The sequence below is a fragment of the Hylaeus volcanicus genome, chromosome 7 (assembly GCF_026283585.1).
Source record: "Hylaeus volcanicus isolate JK05 chromosome 7, UHH_iyHylVolc1.0_haploid, whole genome shotgun sequence".
NCBI classification, from domain to species: domain Eukaryota; kingdom Metazoa; phylum Arthropoda; class Insecta; order Hymenoptera; family Colletidae; genus Hylaeus; species Hylaeus volcanicus.
Genome location: NC_071982.1, coordinates 843,801 through 866,237, shown reverse-complemented (window position 1 = coordinate 866,237; position 22,437 = coordinate 843,801). Strand labels below are relative to the sequence as shown.

The 22,437-nt window shown below is 50.2% G+C and overlaps 1 protein-coding gene across 1 annotated transcript in view; it reads right to left on the bottom strand.

Moving 5' to 3' along the window:
* Window positions 1–22,437, bottom strand: part of LOC128879155 (cytoplasmic polyadenylation element-binding protein 2-like) — a 55,187-nt gene that overhangs the window by 15,516 nt on the left and 17,234 nt on the right. The window contains exon 3 of the mRNA XM_054128042.1: window positions 2,232–2,282. Within this exon, the coding sequence (XP_053984017.1) occupies window positions 2,232–2,282 (51 nt within the window). The remainder of the gene's footprint in view (window positions 1–2,231; window positions 2,283–22,437) is intronic.

The window sequence follows — 22,437 nt, the reverse complement described above, 5'->3', positions numbered from 1 at the left end:
CTAGAAACACGGACAACGGTTCGACATTTCCAGCAATAGCGGAATCGAGAGCAAACGGGTTCCAGATTCTTTCGGTCTCCGCGTTAAATAGCTCTACTATTTCATGCGATCGGAGGAATCGTTGGTAACGAGTGTTTATAGGCTCAAGGGAAACGTAAAGTTAACGTTTGGAACGTTGCGTCGACGATCGGACAAATTTCACGTCTCGAAAACTTTCTCTAACGTGTTTTAAAAACCTTCCTCTCGTAGCAGGGAACGAGAAGCGCGAAAGTGCTCTCGATACGGGACGCGTCTCCTAACGCGTTAAGGCAGGTCTTGAAAACAGGTCTCCCTGGTCTCCATCCATTTCTTTCTCACCTTCTTCTTCGAGCGATACGTTTGACATCCGATCGCAGCGTTCGGACCGTGCGAAACGAACGAGTAATCGCGTTAATCGACTATCATTGGAATTTTTCTTTCAAAAACGGTGTACAGCAAGTTTACCTAAATTGTCGCGAAAATCATAGAAATTCGGATGCGTACGAGGCGCGTACGTTGTACGACGTCGTCCAAGTACGTAATGCGTTTGGTGCGACGAACGTGCAAACGCAAACAGTTGTATCGAGTGTACGGGTGTACCGTTACCGAGGTATCGATTCGAACCGATCGAATTACGAGAACGGAGTCTGCATCTCGCTTGTAGCGTATCCTTCGATACGGTAGATCGCGCGATTCGAGTAGCGACGGAACAAGACAAGTGAGAACGTAACCAGGGACACGCGATTGCTCGATCTCGAATCGCAGACAATTTTTCCGCAAAGTGTTTGCCTTTTGGTTCGTATCCCAAAAAACCGCGTTTCATGATCGAAACCATCCACGTTTCTATACGTTTCATCGCGTATCCAACGAATAGGAACATTTATCCTGAACACGGCAAACACCGACGCGACGCCGCGAAACTTTGCCAAGGATACTAGGAATGTGGGACAAGGAAAACCTTGCGCCTTGGCTCTGATGCGTCTTACAGCGTCCGTTCGAAACTACGATTCATCGAATGCGCCGTAACTGGAATAATCGCCAGTCGATTCTCCGACGAAATGTCTTTATCGTTTTTAACCAGTCGAGTGCGTTCGACATGTGTACAGGTCCGCACTCTGTGGAGATCTTGAAACTTGATTTTCAGTCCTCTGTTGTCGCGACGAGTCAACCGATCGATGCGTAGATACTTATCCTTTCGGTAGCTGCGGTCCGCTTGGAATCTGCATCCGCTGAATATGCAACGCGACCGACCACCTCGACCTCTCGACCGCTTCGCGTGCATACACCTATTGCTTTTTTCCCGAACGAAAAAACGGACGCGCTCCGGCAATGTTTAATTTAACGTTTGTTCGCCCAACAGCGACAACGACCAACAGTCATTCCTTTGTCCAACTGCGAGTCGAAATGTATGTATGTATCGTCGAAACGCGTGTTCCAACTCGGACAACTATACTATAGAACGAGTGCAACGGTGACGGAATGTAACTTACGGAACGACGTCTGCGAAAAGACGAGAGAATCCGTTGTATCGTTAGCGAGCAGACGCTAGTTGGTTCGCACCGGTGTCGGTCGTTCGAACGACCGCGTAACATTCCAATCGGGACAGAGCTCGTTTACGTGTTTCACGACTCGCGAGCCAGAGCTCTTCTTCGGCTGCGAGTCCGCTCGAAATCGTGACAAACTCGTCGATTGCGGAAGACCGTAGCCTGTGATCGAAAAATGATTTTCGAGCCTGGAATACTCGGAGCTCGGAACTTTGCAGGAAACTCGCGGCTCGACACCGAGGAAGGCATCGCGCGAAAGCGAAAAACACAAGGAAAAGGAGAAAGAAATCGAAGATAAGATTGCGCGACCGGTTCTAATGGGCTACCGAGCAAAGTACAGGCTTGCGGCTAGTCCTTTTCCAGCGATTACGATGTAGAAAGAGGAAGCGAACGTTGCGGAGGAGGAGGAGGAGGACCATGTTTCCCCCGACTGCCGTCGGAAAGGTATACGAGGCTGTTGCAAGGGCATTGCGCAACTATAAATTTTAATTGACCGTGCCGCGGCCCTAGCGCGCTAAACCCGAGGGAAGAGCTGATCATCCGTCAGCGAGCGCGACTACGGACGCGACTGCGGACGCGTGTCTTATCGGGAGTACGTGCAAAGGGTTCGCGAAAAATCATTCGAGAAACTCGAAGGAAGGAAGGAATCAACTATCGATCGTCACTCACCGTGTAGCTGTGCGAGCGATTGCAGTGTGCTGGCATTGCAGTTTATGTATCCTGAAACAAAAACGTAACGTTTCGATGAAAAATGCATTTCGTTTGAGAACCGGTGCCTACCTGCCTACCGAGTCGCGTAATCTTAGGTTTCGAAATTCCATAAATCGTCGATGCGGTGTCTCGTGAAAGCGTCGCGTCCAAAAGCGGCGCGACGTTCGTTTTGCAAACTTGTCCAAAGATTTATCGTCGAAAAAATGTCATCGTGTCGGCCGCAAAAAGCAATTTAATCGTCGTTCCTTTCTTCTCGGTCGCGCAAACATTTGCCAATTGATAATTATGCAGCCCGTGCGTTTACTCTTTTAGAAAATTGATTAATCACTTTTCTGTATGCGTGATGCGCAGAGTAACGGCCGAGCATATCGTGTCCGTACACTGTACAACTGTACACGTATACGTGTACGATACTGTATACGTATCGTAGCACGTTTTACGAACCAGTTACGGATATTTTCTTTCGAGACAAAAAGTTGTAATTTCAGTTTGTACAACAAATCGAGGGTTTACCGTACGTTTTTAACGCATCTATCTGCAAAGATCGCTCGAGCGCGGTGCGAAAGGTAAAGAAATGGGACAAACCGCTCGCGTGCGGTTCTCCAAGATCGCGTTGCACCGTGTCGTAAGCATCGCATCGGTTCGAATTCGCATCGAGGCGGTTTCACAATTTCAAAAAAGTCTCCGTTTTACCGTGAAAGGAAAAAGCTGACCGAGGAAACCGAGGAGACGCTTCGCTTAGATATCCTCGGTGTCATTTCCGTAAATCGATGCATACGTACGAGTACACCTACGTGTACGTATACGCGACAAGCATTCAACGTTACGACGATACGAAATGTAAATTTTGTTGAAAACATTCTCGTCGAATCGGGGAGCTTTCGTAAACGAAAACCATCGGGTATCATCTACGAACAGGCAATCTTCAACGACGAGTCTGTGCCCGGAGAACGGCGAAAAATGAGCAAATAATAAATCTCAGGTCGTGGCAGCCGCGAAACGATTCGCGGGACGTGCTCGTCGTGACTAATCTCTCGTACCGTTACCGTAATAGCGATGTCAGGCGCAAAATCATTTTCTCCGCGAGCGTGCGATACCTACTCGCAACAGAGATACATCGGATAAAAATAAGGACGTTGTTTCGTGCTCGAGCGCTCACGGAGGAGGATAGAAACGCTAGAAACGCTAGAAACGCTAGAAACGCAGGGAAGTTGCGTTTTCGCGTTTTGCGAAAGCATCGCTTGGCAGCGTTCTTGAAAGTTTCATTCACACGAGCTCGCAACAACGTCGCACGCTTACGTGTGGATGGGTATCTCCTTTTCATCGACCTTGCCAATCAGCGAAACGCACGATGCACCGATGCAGCTCCGATTTCTATCCTCGCCTATTCAAAGACAGCGTTTCATTCGATTTTCGACTGGAATTCATTTCTCTTAAATGATCGATACGCGAAACGAGAGGCTTTCGATTACGAAACGAATAAAAGGTGGGTGGCCGATTCGATCGGCTTACACGTGTCGGTAACAGAAAAATTCTCGAGCAAGACGATCCGCCCTCTGGAGCGAGCCAGTTTAAGTAACCGCGCGTTTCATTCTCGAGTTCTAAACGGTGCTCAAGAGAAAGTATCGCTTCGATTTACCGGCGATTTTGTTTTCCGTGCCGTGTGCAAACGGAAAGATGCGAGCAAGCGAGTCGACGACGTCTACTTTGCTTTCGTCGCGTACGCAACTATCGAAAACTATTCTATCTCGGTTTTCAGTAGAAATCGTGAATTCGAACTAATTAAAAAATGTACAATTTGCATCGCGAGTGGCGGTGGAATCGGTGTCAGCTTCAACGAGTCGGCGCGGCGCGGCGGTCGATGTATTTGCGAATCGTTCGCTCTCGTTCTTGTCCGTGCGCGGATCTCATTTCAGAAACGAAACGCTTGTTTCGAGCGAATGACTCGCATTTTCTTGCCGCGATAAAGCCGGGCCACGAAACCGTGACAACTTGACTTTTTGCCAAACGAGCCCGTCCCGTGTCGCACCGCGCGGCCGTTTCGATGAAATTTCCAAACGCTTTCTCCTCGGTCTCGCGACCGAAGCCTTCGTAATTCACTCGTCGCGTATCTCCGTTAGACCAGGCCGACGAGCGGTGCTCGAAGATACCAAAAACATCGGCAAAATACCGTTTCACGATTATTTTACATTTCGAATATCGTATTCGCGTGGTTCGACTCGAAAAAGCTGCGTATACGCGTAAGTAAATAATCGAATTCGATGCGCGACAAAGGCTTGCGATTGCGCGACGATATCGCGTCCGACCTACCGTACGTCCGAAGTAGTTCCTCTTGGATCGTTAACCGCGCCAGCTAATACGCCGAGCCGAGACGCTAATCTATAGAGTAAACCGGTTCCTACTCGGATGAAGTTCGAGTCGAGGTTTAAGCGTCCGCGTGGAATCGAACATGGCAAGGCCAGAAAGCGTAATGGTAGCGACGCGGACGGCTTGCTTTCCACGGCAGATTTACCGGATACCCCTGGCTACCGGCTTAACGAGAATCGACTAATGGCCTTGTAGGGTCCCGTCGACGGATGTTCGGTGCTCGCCACTCTGTCCCATCTGACCGAGCACCGTGTAAATCCGATCGCGATCGCGAGCCACTCGAACGCGGAAGTTCCGCGCGATCACCGACCGGACCAGGCCTCGGCAAACTATTACGCTCCGCTACCTATATTATTACGCTTAACCTTCCAAATTACAAACGATTATTATTCCAATTCACGCTCCGATAAATTATCTTTTCTGGGGTCGATCGCGAGTGACGTTCAATGCACGCGGAATGCACGAGCCACGACTCGAACAATGTTTCTGCGCGCATCTTCATCGTCGCTAGGTTGTCTGTCTACGTCTATCGTCTATTTGGCCGGCAGCGCGCGACTTGCTCGATTCGAATAGCGGTATCCGTGCAGCATCGAAGATGGAGATGGAAAAGTATCGAGCTGTCCCTAACCGAGCATCGACCTTCTAACGTTTCTTCCATCTTCTCTCATTCGCGAAACTTGGCTCGCGTCGAGGCTAAAATATAATATCGTACTAGATTATTCTCGCGTACCTATATCGACGTGTCGTATACTATACGTGTATAGTATTTAGCTCGAACGCATGCGTTACAATTACGAGAAAATCTGTACCGAGCACAGAAATCCGCTATACGCGTATAAATAGCTCAGCTCACGATCGACTCGCAAACGAAACGTGTTTATCGCGTGTCTCTCTCTCTCTCTCTTTTTTTTTTTTTTTGCAGCGTCGATCAGCGCACGCGTAACCTGTTACAGAGAAGCTGAAAACACGTTTTTGTTACTAAACGCGTTAATAACTCGCCGCCGCCGACGCCGGCGCTGACGCAGAAAGCCCTTGCGCAACGATCGTTGAAGCTGTGCGCGCAAACGATCGGCAGGTGTGCACAATGGTATCGGTGGTTTTACAACTCCGAGAAACAGGTACGCAGATATTGGAAGCGAATCCGCGACACCGTTGCGAAGAAAAATTAACCGTACGTTATTCGTTACCAATCGTAACAATAACAATAACAGCAACAACAACAGTTCTCCCGTAATCCTATTTCCGTAGTTTTTGTCCCAATTGTTGGCCGTTTTGAATGCGCAGTCTTTCAACGGAACGCGGTAGATTCTCTCGAGATAAAAATATCCGCTGGATGCCACGCTCTACGCATTTCAACCTCGCATCGATCCCGGTCGGTGCGGTTCGTTTAAATACAGTTTCTGCTTCGATTAATTCTCCCGATGAACCGCAGCCGCGTTCCCAGAACGGTGCACTCTTCGACGAATGCATCGCCATGCGCGCTTACATATTTCAATTGCAAATCCGAGCGAACCATAGAAAATAACGAAACAAACCAACGCGCATTTCCTTCTCGACTTTAATATTTTTTCGGACTAGACTCCTAGACACTTTGCGACACTTTCGATGGTAACTTGTCGCGCGAGCAAGGCTCGTTAGCGTCGGCTCAATAAGGAATGAAAATCGAGAAGAATCGTCGACGATGACAGATCCTTCTTCCGCACCGCTCGCGATGACATTTAAATACCGTTCGTTCGACTCGTCCGACGCGACGCGAGTACACGATACAAAGCTGTTCGTCGTAAAATTGTTTGCTACGAGAGAATTGACCAGCACTTTTCCTACGTCCGCTTCATCGTCTGGCTCGTTGCAAAATCGTAAAAAAGTGAAAGATTACAATATAATCGCTGGGAAAAATTGAGAGCCGCTACTTTTATTTCTCGATTTCGCGATCGTTATAAAAGTAATCGCAAAACAACCGCGACACTGGCAAATATCGCGATGGAAACGCAAACGACAGATGCTAACCGAGATTCTTGGTCATACTCGACGATGATCCGCGTTTCTTAGTCCGTGAGGTTCGTACGCTCGGCTGCGATTCCGCTATTTCTTGAAACTTGTCGACGTTGCCTTCCGTCTTCTCTCTTCTGCCTCTATCGTTCGCGTCGACGTGAACGCGTAAATTCCAAAGATCCTTACGTAAACTAGACGCGGGGATAGAATATCTACGTGGAATCGCCATTGAAGCACTTCTATATCGTTTCTATGTTTTGTTTGAACGGTTAAGAAAAATAAAGAAACGGCTGTTTTCAGGTCGCAATCGAGGATACTATTGTTTAAACGGTGCACGTCGACGCGAGGCGACGTGGTCTATTTCGCTCGGTGATATCGATTATACTTTTCGACCGGTTGTCTTCGAACTTTCTTTCGATCGTTGCCGTCCAGTGACCGAGGATCGCACACGCTCGAGTCGCAAGTGGAAATTTACCTGTTGCGCAACACTTTCTTCCAAGTTCGAATACGTTATCGTTGAAATGGCGACTTACCGATTTTTATCCCTTACCGCAACGATAGTAACCAACTTGATACTAACCTGCAACAAAAAAGAATACCTATCGTTATTTCTTTGTTATCGTCTCGTCTTGAATCGAATCGTCGATTCTACGAGAATGGCCAAGATTGTCGGACAACGACTTTTAATTCGTTGTTTATTCGATAAAAAATGATGGTCCGAATTACGTAACACGCGAGACTTTCGCGACGCAATCTTTGGCGAACGTTGTTCGTTAGCGCAGCGATTCAGCCGCGACGCGGCTCCGAGGAGCGTAAATGGTGTAAAGCGTCAAAAATTGGGGAATTCTTGAATCTCGAAAAACAATCCCAGTAAAAGACAATCGCGTGGTGCAGCGGGACCAGTGTGCGCAATCGCTCGGTCGAGTTGTATAATCGCGAATCTTTCCAACAGTACCTACACGTACGTATACATACGTACGTCGCGTCGCGTCGCGTCGTCTGCTCTTGCGCATTACATACCTTTGCCCCTCTGGCTGTATAATACTACGTACTACGTGTATCGATACGCGTTACGCACACGTCGATACGACGACACAGTCTCTCGCGAGGGAACCTTGTAATAGTTGCATCGAATTGCTATCGCTCGTGCTCGTTCTCTCGCGGAAATTCGCATTCGATCGGCCGCTAGAATTCTAACCGTTGGATCAGTGGGCCGCAAAACCAGCAAGGTAATGTTAGACAAAAATTGAAAAATATTTTTCTACGAAATGTAACAGATAGATAGAGGAAGCATTAGGTACGTCCGATAGAGATGGAGGTAAGAGGTACGAGATTCGTTACCGTTCGGCTAGAATTAACGTGGAACGCTGGTCTGTTCGGGCTATGAATTCCACGACTATGGATCGTATTTCTAGTAGCAAATTTTATTCCTTTACACCGGTCAATCGAGTTGAGAAATACTTTCCAATAAGGTGCGGTCGTGTCGCCAGAACGTAGACGGTGATCGCGGTATTATTACAGCGGAGAATACCGTAGACCGACACCCGCGCGAATCCACGACGAATCGCTAAATGCAGATTTATTAATCAGAGGCGTTACGAGGCAGCAAACATCGTTATCGTTGCATCGGCGCGCGACGCGGCGCGGCGCGGCCTCTCTGGCTCGAGGCGTCTCGTAATAAAATCCATGACAGTTAACGACCCGCGAGGCAAACGAATCAACGTTTGCCCGGTGAAAGCGTTAGATAACAATTTCAGTTGGGCCACACGTTCAACTACTTTGGACAACCGAAAGCGACCTTATTCTCCCACTCGTCCTCGCGCTCGTCGCCATCGACGCGACGCCGACGCATCGAAAGCCTTTTCGATCGACTTTTCCTATCGCGCGTTTCTTACGGATGCGGTCGAAAGACTCGAGACACCCGATAGAGCTCGGCCTATTCAATTAGGCTGGCATCGGTGACATAACGCGAGCTACGATACGGATGTGCATATTAACCCATTTAGCTCCGTTACACACGGACAATGCATGATACGCGTTGCGCGCGATGCAGCCGACTTGGATCGTTGAAATGGATGCGGAAGAAGATTCGCGGAACGAAACAACCAAACAAACGTCGTTAATTATGGAGAGACTTCGAATGTAAACATCGACTGTAAGAACGCAAAGCTGCTGTAGTCCGATTAAGTGCCAATCGAAATTTACAATTTATGCGTATCAAATTAAATTACCTAAGTTTCGATCCTTTGGATAATTATGTTTTATATACAGTCAGTCTCGTAAATACTCGCACCGTCTATGTCTATTTGAGACATTTGTCGAAATTAAACGATAGGTTTGGCGTTCCCAAATTGTCCGTGTATCGGTACGCATGATTTCCAATTTAACGAGTGCACGTTGACCGATAACCTTCCCGAGTTGTTGTCGTCGTCGAGTTAGTTCAGTTCCTCGAAAACCTTCGAACAATAAAGACGATACAGAGCGATCGAGCGTTGAACCGAAAATCATCTTAATATTATCTAACTTGTGATTTTCATTTACGTACCGAGCGCAGTTTTTTTTTTTTTTTCGTAAATCTCGACCAAGTGCTAACGGCAGTTGAAAATAAATTAGGTACAACGAGGTTAGTGCAACTCTTAAATCAAACACAAATATTCGTTATAGGTGTATATGTGAAAAGAAACATCAGACTCATCGTTTAATTTAGACAAATTTGTTTAATAAACATAGAGGGTACGCATACTTATGAGACTGACTGTATTACGACCAGCTCTGCTCGTACCTCCGTTCGGAGTAAGTTAACCTGTTCTTTTAGTGATTCGAAAACGTCCAATGTTTCCGGTTACCGCAGGTTTCGTTATCTTTCAACATTGAGATTACGTCGTGCTGTATTTTTTTTTACTAAAAAGGAAACACGATTACTCGCGTTGGCCAGGATCCAGAAAGTCCGCGCGCGAAATAGCCGTGCATAGAAGCGAAAGCACGTAATTGTTTGCCGTTTCATCTTTCGGATACGCGACTCGTTGCGTTAATTTAATTAAACGGAAGACGGAGGACTCGAATCCAATTATCGCGGAACGTCGCTTCAGCGTCGATCCTGCATTTAGACCGCGCGCGCGGGGGCCAAACGGCGAACAAAAGTCGTCGCGTCGTTCGAGAAAGTCTTTTTACGAGAGGCGTGGTCCGTCCGTGTCGTCGAACATGTTGCAAGAATGCAGGCGTGCCCGAAATCCTATTCGATCGGTCGCTTTCGTTGTTGAAATTTGCATACGAATGCAACTCGGTCGTACCGAGCGCGTACCTGCGAAGATGAGCCCGTGCGAATAATGCCTCGTTAGACCGAAGATAACGCGAATCGTATCTTTCTAAAGGAACCGAACGCACGTGTCTAGATTTGTACTTTGAAACGATCGAAGAGCGTCTGTTTCTCGGTGAATCGCGTTCCGTAAGAATGTGCAGACTCGCGGTCGACATCTGTAACGATCGCGAGAGCCGAAAGCGAATCGATCCGAAGCGTGCAGCGGCGAGAGATGCTCGCGGCAAACGCGAATCGTCGAATATAGGTCGCCGTACTCGAGTTTCGTGGCCAGTTCGGAATACGCGTTTCGTTTTGTGTTTTCGTTGCTCTCCGAACAAGTTTTTCGTCTGCAACGGTTCGATACGATCGCGTTGGAAAACGTTCTTTCTTCATCGAGGTGATCGCGGTGTTCGCACATGGGTCCGTCGAGCAGATTCCCCGTCAACGGGGACCATTGGTCGCGCGACGCGAAAGTGGAAAAAAAGTAGCATCGACGGAACGTAGATATCCCCTGCAGTCGGTTTCGATTCTATTTCCATCTGTACGAGCCAACTAAACCGCTAGATCTTTGGACGCGCAACCACGCACGCGCGACCGTTCCGAGCAAAGTCTCGGCTCGGACCGAGCCGAGATTGCGAGCCACGATCGGATCCATCTACGAAACCGTGTTTCGAATATTTCGTAGGTCGCACGGGGATTTCACGTAATTTAATTTCCTGCAAGCTTTACCGCATTGTCCAAACGATCGCGGCAGGGATAAACTCGGTCAACCGGAAGTATCGTGCGAGCACGCGCTCCGCGAACCGTTAGCGAGCGTAGAATTTTATCCAACAATGGGCTTCCCACGTTTTATACGCGTTAAACGGTGGATAAGAAGGTGGTAGAAGCGCGGGAAGGAAGAATGAAAGAAGGAACGCGTGTTTCAGAGGACGTTTCGTCGAAAATTTACATAAAACGCACGCAACGGTGGTGGTCTTGGTAAAAATTAGAATCGTAATAGAGGTCGGTTGGACGGGAGTCCTCGGCCACGAAAAGACATTCGAAATCGCGATCGTTATCCGGCAACGGTTCGTCCCAAAGGACATCGAGAGCCTAGGGATGCGGGCAATTCGGGGAGCTGGGCTAAATTTAAATGGCCCGGTGGTACTCGTGTATCGTCAACGAAACGCACTGGCAACCGTCCACAGCCGGCTCGAAGCGTACACGTGCGACGCGTTTACCGCGCCGCGCCGCGGCTATCAGCTGGCCCGCATACGCGAGCACTTCCAACCCTCTTTACCAATTCTTTCGATCCGATCCCTTTCCGTCCTGTGCATCGCCGATGTCGTCGCGTCGTTCTAGCTTCGAAACGTTCGTTTTTTTAGGGGCTCGAAATCAGACAAATTACCCATACCGAAGCAACAAAAACGTGATTTCAGAGCAATTCTGCCAGAATTCATCTTCTTGACGGCTAAAAAAAAAAAACTTTAACTGAATCTGCCGAGCCTCGAGTATGCGCTCGTCCTCGACCCTCGTGTCGTAACATCCGTTACTATCGGTTTCCATAGCGGTTCGTTCGTTGGTGCGAGATAGATGTTCCGACTGGTTGCGAAAACGGCTCGGCTCGGCTCATCTAGACAGTTGACGACAATTCCACGCTTCGCGAAAATGTTTTGTATCGCGGAAACGCGCGCGCATTCAGCGGCGAGCAAAGGGTAGAGACGGTGCAATTTTCTAGAGTCTGCCGGTCGTTCGTCGTACCTGCGTCAATTGCGAGAGAGGCTTCCGGATGCGTTACAGGGCCGTATGAATACGTTCTCGTGAATGGAGTTATTGCAGTCGAGGTGGCTCATTCTTCTCGCGTCTGTTTCCGCGTCGCTCGATACGGGAGCAGAAAAGACCACGAGGAGGCGAGAAGGGTCGAACAAAAAGTGGGGGAGAAAAGGATGAGGAAAGTTGACGCAGCGGTGAGGCGGACCCGTGTTGCTGGATCTCGCGCGTGCAAGCGTGAAAGAACGCGCCAAACCGTCCGGATACTGACGTCACTGGACATCCGTAATCGCCGGTTATTGACGTATTACCTACTAGGGGGAGGATGCTCGAAACGACAATTGCCGTATACGTCGTAATTCGTTCGATCGCGCCGCGCCAACGCACCTGTCCGCTCGTGCCATCGAGTATGCTACCCGACGCGACCTTTCGCCGCGGAGAACCGTTCGAGCTTGTCCATAGCGGAATTTTGGGGAAATTCCAGTGAGACGTGGCAGACTAACGGAACTGAAAAGGTGTTCCCCCGATTTACTCGACCGCGAGCAAAAACGAAGAATCGTCGTTAAAATGGAAGAAAATGGAAACGTTTGGAAAGCACGGAAGGTGACGGGTGTGGGAGAGAGACGAATGGGAAGTGGAGGTGGAGGTGAAGATGGCGGTGGTGGAAGCGGAGGTGGAGAAGGAGGAAGAAGAACGGCGGATCTGGCTCGGCAGAGGGTGGCTGAAACTATGCGATCGATAGTTGAATGCCCTCTAGTTGACATGCGTAGCCCGTACCTGTGCTCTCACCTACGGCTCGCTCCTGATACGTAACTCTTTCTTTTTTCCCATAAGCCAACCCGTCACGGCTCTGCCACTATCCACTATCTTGACCAGCAGCGCGCGTCCGTACCACCGTTCTTCCTCTTTCTTCGCCTCGACCTCCTCTTTTCTATCTCGATTATACGCGCCACGAGAGAAAAATCATTCGATAGCGCGTAACACGTCGCTATCGACTCGTCGACCGCGTCCGTCTCCCAGCGATGGATGAGTCGCTTGGAAATTTCCGTCGAGGCGTATCCGTTTCGCGTCTCGGCTTGAATTCGCGCGCTTATTTCGTGGCCGAGGTGGCGCGGCGCAGCGGGGCGATCGACTACAATTCGAACGGCAAGAACGTCGAAGAACAACCGAGCGATGCGGTCCCCTCTTTTCGATTAGTACCTACGTTTGATTAGTTTGCGCGAGTCTCCTACGCAACTATCCGTCCGATAACGCGTTTCTGTATCATTGTAATGTCGCAGTTTTGCGAAATAAGTTCGGAGAAAATATCGTTGCGCGTCAAATTGTCTTCTGAAAACCAACTAATACAAAATAGGGTATTCCCGTTTGAAATATTTCAAAGAAAATAGAAACGAGTCTGGTACGTATCTTTGCGGTAGATGGTTTGCTTTACGATCGTGCAAATATTTTGCGTGCGATACAATTGTTTGCCGAGTAAATCCGGTCTATTACGTTATTACCGTGTCGTAGTCGAACGATTAAAATTCGTGGCTCGACGACGACAGCTTTTCACCAACGTAAGCGACCGACGATCATTTTGTACGCAGTCCGTGTACGTGGCAAACGATTGCGTACAATTACAACCGATTACAGCGTATTTAAATAGCTGGCTTTGTCGCGCGTCGCGATTCCGAAGCTAGAACAGAAACGTGGCCGCTATTGCTCGACGATCGAGTCGATATTTTATCAAAGTTTCGCGATAACGATTGTCCGGTATCTTTGTCGAAAGTTGCAGGTTCGATCGAGGAACGTTCCGCGACAGGACTGGTCGTGAAAAATGAACGGAAACGGTGATCGAGTAATTGTACACGCGTTTCGACGCGATCGTTTCGCGACGCGTAACCCTCGAAACATCGAGGACGTTACGTGCCCGTCAGCCTCGCTACGCTTATGCATTAAACATACGCGTTACGTAATTGCGCATCGTTGCTTGCGTAACGTCGCTAACGTTGCTGAAACCGAAGAAACACGAGCTAACGGGAGGAGATCCGTTCGTTGACGAGACGCTACACGTCGAGCGGAGAGTAATTTCTCGAAGCGGATCGATCGGGACAACACTTGGCGTTGAGAAACACACGCGCGAATGGGATGCCGAAAAAGACTCGAGGTGTGTGGTTGTCGACGATCGATACGAGCAACCGAGCCATCATCGCCATCGGCGGAAAATTGGAAAAATACTCTACCGCTCGCTCATTTCCGTTATTTGCCAATCGGTCGATCGACCGAGTATAATTTTATCCCATCGATATTCGACGATCGACAGTCGCGCGTCGTTCAACGAAAAATTAAACGTTCTTTCTGTCGGCGACCAAGATTCGAATGCGATTCACGCGCGCTGTTTATGCAACGAAACCAACGATTTCCTCGATTACGTCAGATCGCGGGTAACGATGCGTCATCGGTGTACTTGAAACGAACGAACCGTCGCCGATCGACGGAATTTGCTCGCAAGTATATCGAAACGTTGCAACGTTGAATAGTTGGTTCGGGAACCGTTCTCGAAAGTCGGTCGAGGTTATCGAGCTGCAAGGGTCCGGTTCGATCATTAAGAAACGATTAAGGGCCGCGGAGCGTTTCGATCGAAGGAAGAGACAGAGAAAAAAGTAGAGGAATCGCATTCGAATAAAATAATTCTCGTTGAAATTGGACCAACCGACGAAATATCTGTTTGCTACGCAAACTTGCCAGCAGAAATGGCCGCGTTTAAACGCGGAATGGAACATCGATCCAACGAGTAATCGGACCATCACGATACGCCCCCGAGCCTAGCGGCTCTGTCCCATTTACGATGCGATTCCTTCTGGCAACGTAAATGGCCAGGACGAACGGTGACAGTTTCAACGGCGCGGCCGGTCGATACAACACCCTTCCTCGCGTTCCTGGCAAAAGAGAAATACGTCCCATTTCTGTCCATCGAGCAGCTAGCGCGGGGGTAGAAGCGAACAAACGGTGCCAGGACAACTATCGATTACCGGGATACGCGACACGGTCTCTTCGTTCTAGGTATTTTCGCTCGACGAGATTCGTCCGCGTCTAGGATACGGGATACGCGCTTCCTCTTTATCTTTCCGTGGTCCGTTGTACCCATTGAAAAAAATGGACATAAAATATTGTATAAATACAAACAATAACGTTCGAACGGATTACGCGGATATGCGCTTCCTCTTTATCTTTTCGTGGTCCGTTGTACCCATTGAAAAAAATGGACGTAAAATATCGTATAAATACAAACAATAACGTTCGAACGGATCACGCGGTTAAGTTACGAGTCGGGCATATCGACTCGATATCTTTCGATTCGAAAAGAAAACCGGTCTCGCCTTTTCGAGGAACTCGGGTCTAGCGTTCCTCGGGGTTTCCGTAGTTCGCGCAGCGCGCGATAAGAAACGACGTAGAAGCGGATACGATAACAGACGACGCAAACTGTCCGCTTCGTCAACGAGTATATTTACTCGGAGCGTTACACCGCGCGATCGACTTTGCACCGTTCAACGACTAGTCGAATACAACTTTTACTAACTAATCGTATCGGCGCGTCGGCGCGTCGTCGCGGCGACTCGAGAAGCTGATCGAGTTTACGTGCACAGTTCGCACTTTACGAATGTAAATTTCGATCGGTAACACGGAAACAACGTTTCATCGAAACGTTGACGAATACGGAAAGCGCGCGATAGAAGAGAATACCTGGGTCGATCCACCGACGCGCGACGAGGAGCATAGACAAAAAAGTATCCCGTAAAACGCGGCGACGGTACGCGACGCGAACCGGATAGACGGATAAAAGGAGAAGGGGGGCAGGCAACCCGGAACGAAATGCGTTCCACGGTTCCGCTCGAGCAGGGGGAGAAGGAGGTTTTCCCGAGGGGTAGGGTGAAAAGTTGCGCAGGTCAGGCAGGTCAAGGCACTCCGGCGTATCGGTGGACGAAATACAGGGTGGGCCGAAAGTTCAAACAAACACGTCCGACGATTAGATATCGCTTCCGAGGGAAATCGAGCCGATAACGTGGAATTTTAATCGGTAAACTTTCTTCGAGGATCGGAGGTTCGCACACTGGTTCCGTCTTACGCATCTTCCGTCTGATGCATCCAATTTTCGGTAAACGCTCGTTTCTCGATAATCGAACGGACACGAGCAAAATCTACAAACGAAAAAGGTCTCGTTCGCCGCGATGGACTACATCGCATTCCCGAGAAATAGAATCGTCGTTGTTTCGTCGAAACTCCAACTTTCGTATCACCGTGTATTTCCTGGCCCGTGGCCTGGGGCTCGATCGAAACGGTTCGCCGTTTTGCGGTAGCGAGCGCGCGTGCTCTGCTCGACTCGAGCGTGGAACAGGTGCACCGCACCTGACCCACCCGAGAGACCTTTTAAACTTTAAAGGGCCCCCGTTTCGCGAGAATCTACGAATCGAAGCGTTCGAGCGAGAGCGTCCCGACACCAGACGCGAACCCGACATCTTCCTTGGCACGTGTACGCGCAAGCGTCCTGCTTTCGGTCTACCTTGGTCGTGACTCGGTACCGAGAAACCTCCCTTCTCACCGCCTAGCTCGCGGATCGAATTCTACGCTCGCGTTTTTTCTATACGTTCTACGCGCGTCGAAGGAACGATCTCGACGCTTATAGCGTTCGAAAATACCGGATGTTTTTCGTCTACGCGACAAATGTACTCCTCCGAACGATTTACAAAAACTCGACATAGCGTATTCGGAGCTCTTTGGTTGCATAGTCGGAACCATAATCTTGTAAAAGTTGTTTTGGAACGATTGCAAAAGGTTCGTTCGGTACCGGAACGCGAGTAAAACGTCGACGTCGAATATTTGTTTATCGATACCTCCCACCTATGGCCGGGGAGCGTAGGCTAGTCGCGAGTCGCGAGTCGCGGGCACGATCACGTGGCGAGACACGCGCCGGGTCTCGGCTCGAGCCGAAAACGGACAGGCTTGGAACAGTCGTTGCATCACCGGAGCGACTCGACTTGGCGGCCGCGGCCGTGGTCGCGATGAAATTCGAGAGAACGGAGCGGTTGTTATCGGCGGAAGCGCGACCGCGACGTGCGGCCACGAGAAGCTCGATGCGATAATAAGAACGAGTAAAAGCACCTTTGTTGAGGAACGTGGTGGTCCACGGATAAATATCGGCAGTCGAAGGTGTCTCAGCCGGCGCAGCGCCGTACGCGCGAAACATCTTCCCACCGAGTTTTCTTCTTCCGGTACGAGCCACGAACACTACACACGGTCCGAGCAGCTCGGTCGACACAATCGCGAAACTTCACCGGTGTCCCGTGCTCGCGAGCCCAGCCCTCGTTGCCCGTAAACTCGTTCTCGTGCAAACCCGCCCACCGTCGAACCGGCCACCGATCACCGACCACCGTCGCGCACTTTGAACTTTTCGTTGGCGATCGAACTCGATTCTCGACGCGTTCGACACACCGCGGACGACACGGACCGACTGAGCTCGGCGGGACCCGCTGGCGGCTATCGGAGCATCGGAAGTTTCGAATTCATGCACAACACACATACGGACAGGAGCGATACACTGGTGACAGCGAACAGCCTGAACCGGACCACCGAACCACCGAGGTACCGTTTGCCGATCAACCCTAGATAAGGCTCCTTCCTCCTCCGCTATCGGGACACACGGTGCACAATGCGAAGATGTACGATTCCACACCGTCGTGGTCGTGGTCGTGGTCGATTTTTCGTCTCGGACTCCTCTTTTCGGACCAGGAAATTCCCTCGCGATCGTTGGCCGCGAGTCACGGTCCAGAACACGACAGAGGGTTTGTTGCTACCGAGAGGTTACCGCGCACTGGCTCGATAGAGCGAATCGTCGCAACTCTTCCTCGCGGTCTTGCTCCTTTTCCGTTTACGCTTCGCCGAATACGATTTCTTTCCGAATAGTCGCGCGATCCGTCGACTTCCGACCAGCGACGATTTGTTTTCGGAAAAAGGCGTGGTTACGGTTGCGATTACGGTGACGGTGTTGCGAGTCGAAGCGCGAGTGCGATTGCGCGATACGCGAGCACGAGATACGATGCGCGCTGTTCGAAGCTCGCTGTAGGAATGGCCGCTCCGCGATGGTCCCCGGCCCCCAAGGCGTGGGAGGAAGCGAGTAGCGCGGCTCGGCGCGGCGAGGCGAGGCGAGGCGAGGAGAAGCTATCGCGAAGCGTGCACGTACGCTGCGCGCTTGTCTACGTGCCGTGTCCGCTCGTGAACGAGCGGTCTCGTCCGGAGCAAGAGAGCGCGCGCGCAAGACGAATCGATGGCGCCGACGAAGCCGCTCGAAACCTTTCCGCCACCGGATCGAGCGAGAACGAGCTACTCCACGGATAAAGACTTGCTGTTCCACAAGCGCGCCTCCGCACACCCACACGCAGACACCCGTCAGAGAGACGAAGAGAGGAGAGCGCCATGGGCAAAACAACCGGACGAGAGAGGGAGAGCAAGAGAGTTGGGACGGCGACAGGAGCGTACACCGTACACCGATCCTCGGGCACCCTTCGAACCGCAAACGATCGAAGGGGTTGCTGCATACTTGCTACCCTCTCGGAGACATTGATTTTTCAGGTTTTTGAAATTTCGAAAATTTTCGATATTTCCGAAAAGGAAACAATACCAACGCGGAAGCGGAAAAACGTCGGACGATTGGTTTAGGCCGGTTAAGCCGGTTAGGCGTCCGCGATCCAGCTTACGCGCCTGAGCTCGAGTGGTGGTCGGCGTTCGCGGTTGCCATGGGGTTAAGGTGGGGTGCGTGTCAAAGCGGTCGAGGGAGGAGAACCGAGAGCTTTGGAAGGGGAATCGGTCGGAGATAAAAAAGAGGAAGACCGTAGAAGCTGCACGCATGTGCGTATAGGGGCGCGAGCGAGTTGGACGCGTAGAGAAGGAGCAAGTGCGACGAAGCTAAAAATGGGAATCGTCTACGTGTGCACGCGCGATCCCCTGGTGAACGCGCTCGCGTTGCGTCGCTCCTACCGGTTCAGCATTAAAACGCGATGACTCAAATAACGCGCGTGTGCGACTCGACGCGATTCGACGCGACTCGACTCGACTCGACTCGACTCGACTCGGCTCGGCTCGACGCGACGCGACGCCCGCCGCTCCGATTCGCTTCGCGTTGGCGTAGCGCACGCCCTGCTCCAAAACTCCCGATTTCGGTCATTTCATTAAAGTCCGTTCTTTCTTAATCGTAACAGTTTCTATAAGATACTCGACGAATGGTTAGATAATCGTGACCATAGTCGTCTATCTCGATCGCAATTGTCGATTTCGGTGGACTTTGAAGAGTTTCCAGCAACGGGAATTGAAATTCGAGGGATAAACTCCGATAGGGGTAGCTGAAAGGTCAGCGAATTATTCCACCCCAGTCCTGCCGAACCTTAATCCTTGTATGCAAATCGTTGCCAGATGGCACGATACCCGCCCGATTCCGCGTTGATATTTGATCGCGATTGAATAACAAACATTCTCCATCGAACCTGTGCAACAACGACGCGAAGGAACTCGATAATACACTCAAGGTTGTCTGCACGCGAGCGTGCGCTTATGCGCACATTTCTGCTTACACGTGACACCGTGCAATAATACGCGAGCTTCGTTTCAGCGCTGTGATCTTTTTAGACGCGTGGCAAACGAACGCGAAACGTCCTATCCGTCCAACTTTATTTTCCTAGATAGATCGGACGGACGAGGTATCGCAACCGTTTCCGCGACGAACGGATAGCGCTCTTTATTCCGTGCACTGCTCGGATTCGAAAGTTTAACATATTCTAAGAAACGCTCCTCGTCCGTGGTTTACGCGTCTCGTATCCTCTTTGGGCCCGCTGTGCGTCGAAACGTACGTGGACGAAATAATTCATTTTTCAAAATCATACATTTCTTTCTATACCTACCAACGATCGATTTCTTTTTAAGCGTTTTTTCATGGCCGACTCTGGACGAATGTGAAATCAGCGTCCTCGTTTGCATTCGCGTTTATTGCAACGCGAATGCGATGCAGCTACACGGCGCTGGCAAGATAACATTTACAACCGTTACAAGTTTTAATAGGCGTCGACGCGTTGTTACGCGCATTTATGTAACGTTTACGCGCCGCGCGCGCGTTTACAATCTTTGCTTTCGCGCGATGGTGCAAACAAACGTGTATCGTCGTTTTCGTTGGTTGGCGCGCACATCGCACGCGAAACGTCGACGTTGAGGTCGATGTCGGGTCGAGAGCGATCCATAGTTAATTACAGTTACGTTTTCTTTGCAGTCTTGGCGCTCTACCATTACGCGCAGGTACGTGGACGTTGCACACACCGGCCAGCGTTATCTATGTGTCACAGTTGCTAGAGGTGTACCGATACGGAGGATGGTTCGGTTTAATCAGTCATCCAAGGTTAAACGACGGAATTATTAGCGCGCGCGCTCATTGCGACATCTCCATGCACGCTCGAGACTCGAACCTGCGTCGATACACTCGACCCGACGCGACGCGACGCCGACGCCGACATTCGTGTGCGTTTCGTGACGCACACCCGTTACATAACCACCGAGTGTCGGAGTAACCGTGCAAAGCGACTTACTATACATGCCCTGGCCGTTTGCCTCTCCATCGGAGTTGTCGCTTCTCGCGTTTCCGCGCCTTCTACCTTCCACCTTCCACCTTACGTTTACGAGCCACCATCGTTAACCCCTCTCCGGTTCCCGTTCTCTACAATTTTTCAAAGCCACGTTTCCAAACGAACGTTGCTTCGAGCACCAATTTCATTACGCCAGCTATCCACGAGGTGAGAGTACCCTATTCCCGTCTAACGATAAATCTATCGGTATACCAACGATATATCGATCTGAAACGTGTACGAATTCATTTTCGAGTAATTACTTTAACGGAAATTGTGAAAATGGTAACACGGACGGGCGCAAAGTATCCTTCCCCCTTGGTATCGCGAGGGTTAACGACCACTGTCTACAAATTGCCTCGGTCTTCTTCCTGCGCGCACTTAACGAGTGGACGCGCCGCATCGCTAATAAGTGGAAGCTAGTCTTCGTCTTAACGAAGGGGCGATGATTGCGGACGAACCATGATACGTTACAAGATTCGAGTCACGGGAACTCGTTATACATATACGAGTGCGCGTAGATGCGGTATCTCGAGCGTCGAAGAAACGCGGTCAAAGTAACGCGCGAGATCGACGCTTACGACACGCTTCTTCGTCGACAACCGTACGCCGCGGCGTGGCGACCAGACCAGACCTGACCAGACCAGACCAGACCAGACTAGCCGAAGGAAGAAGACGACACCGATGTCCGTCGCGTCGAGTACAACATCGGGATACTCGATAAATTATGAATCGAAGAGGAAGGACAAGAAGAATTCAAACACTCGTCTCCGACCTCCGCCTCGACATCGTATAATGTAAGTTATTATCGTACCTTGTCGTTCGAAGCGACTACGATACCCCGATAAAACGTTTCGTAAACGAAACCGGTACTCCAGAATCGATCTCGGGAGGATCGGGTCGTTAGCTCCAACTTGGATTAATTCGAGATACGAAAGAAAACAGTTCGGGATCGAGCAAGTTGACGCCAACGACGCAGATGTTGAAAGTTTAAGCGAAACTGAAACACGGCCCGTTCGGGTTTATTTTTCGAAGCGCGAAAATACCTTGCTAGTTCCTAGCTAGACTTTCTCGAAACGCTTCTCGACGATACTTGTTGTAGGTCCGCGTGAATATTTCGTAACGCGACCTAGTACCTACTCGCTCGACGCTCCAATGATTCGTTGTTAATGAAAACTTTAAACACGACCGAGAAGAAGCGAAGGAATTTGCGCGCAAAGCTCGCTCGAGAGAATTAGTGTACTCGTAAACGAATCGCTCGTCCGCTTTTCCGTGATGCTTGCTCATAGAAGAACCTTTTCTGTCCGTAGCAGACGCGAGATCGTTTTGGTTTTTTTCGCAACTTATTTCGCCGTGAATCTCTATGTTTACATAACGGTTCGAACTTCGGGAACGGTTCAGTTACTTCGGGAAGAGGATCGGACTTTGAATCGAACGCGGATAGATCGTTGCTGCAGCGGCACTCGAACGGTAAAAGCCGCAGCGAAGAGCGCGAAAGGCGCGTGCTACGGTACGGTGCGATCGCGGATGAAAACGGGCGTCGTCGAATATTTGCAGGCATTGTTTGGAGGTCGCGCGAGCGAAACGATGGAGCGACAAAAGAGGAAACGGCGAGGAGGAAAGTAACGCACGAAACGTTCCTCGGGCGAAACGGCTGCCCCCTTAGCTAAAATAAGCGGAAGTAAGCAGCGCGAGCGCTTCTAAATTTAGCCGCCGCGCCGCGACGACGTGTGCTCACTGCTCATCCTTCGGTCTCTCCGTAATTACGTTGCCAGCCTTGTCGTTAGCGATGGGAACGATCTACCGAATTCGTTTCATCGATACTTGTCCGCAATCCTGGTATATCGAACGATATCTCGGCATTGGATGCTTCTGTTAAAGTATCGATACCTATCGCTTTCTATTAGGCACTTTGGTATCAAACATTGTCGATACCTAACCGTATATCGGTTCCATCGTTTTTCGCTGTTGCATGTCGACGCGGCTAGGCGAGTACCGCTCCCGTGTCGTTTTTCGTCGTCTCGAGTTGCGTTCTCCCAGACTCCAGTTCTGGCTCCGACTCTGACGCATAAGCGATACCCATACATGCAGGCCTGCTTGCTTAGGCTGCATACATAAT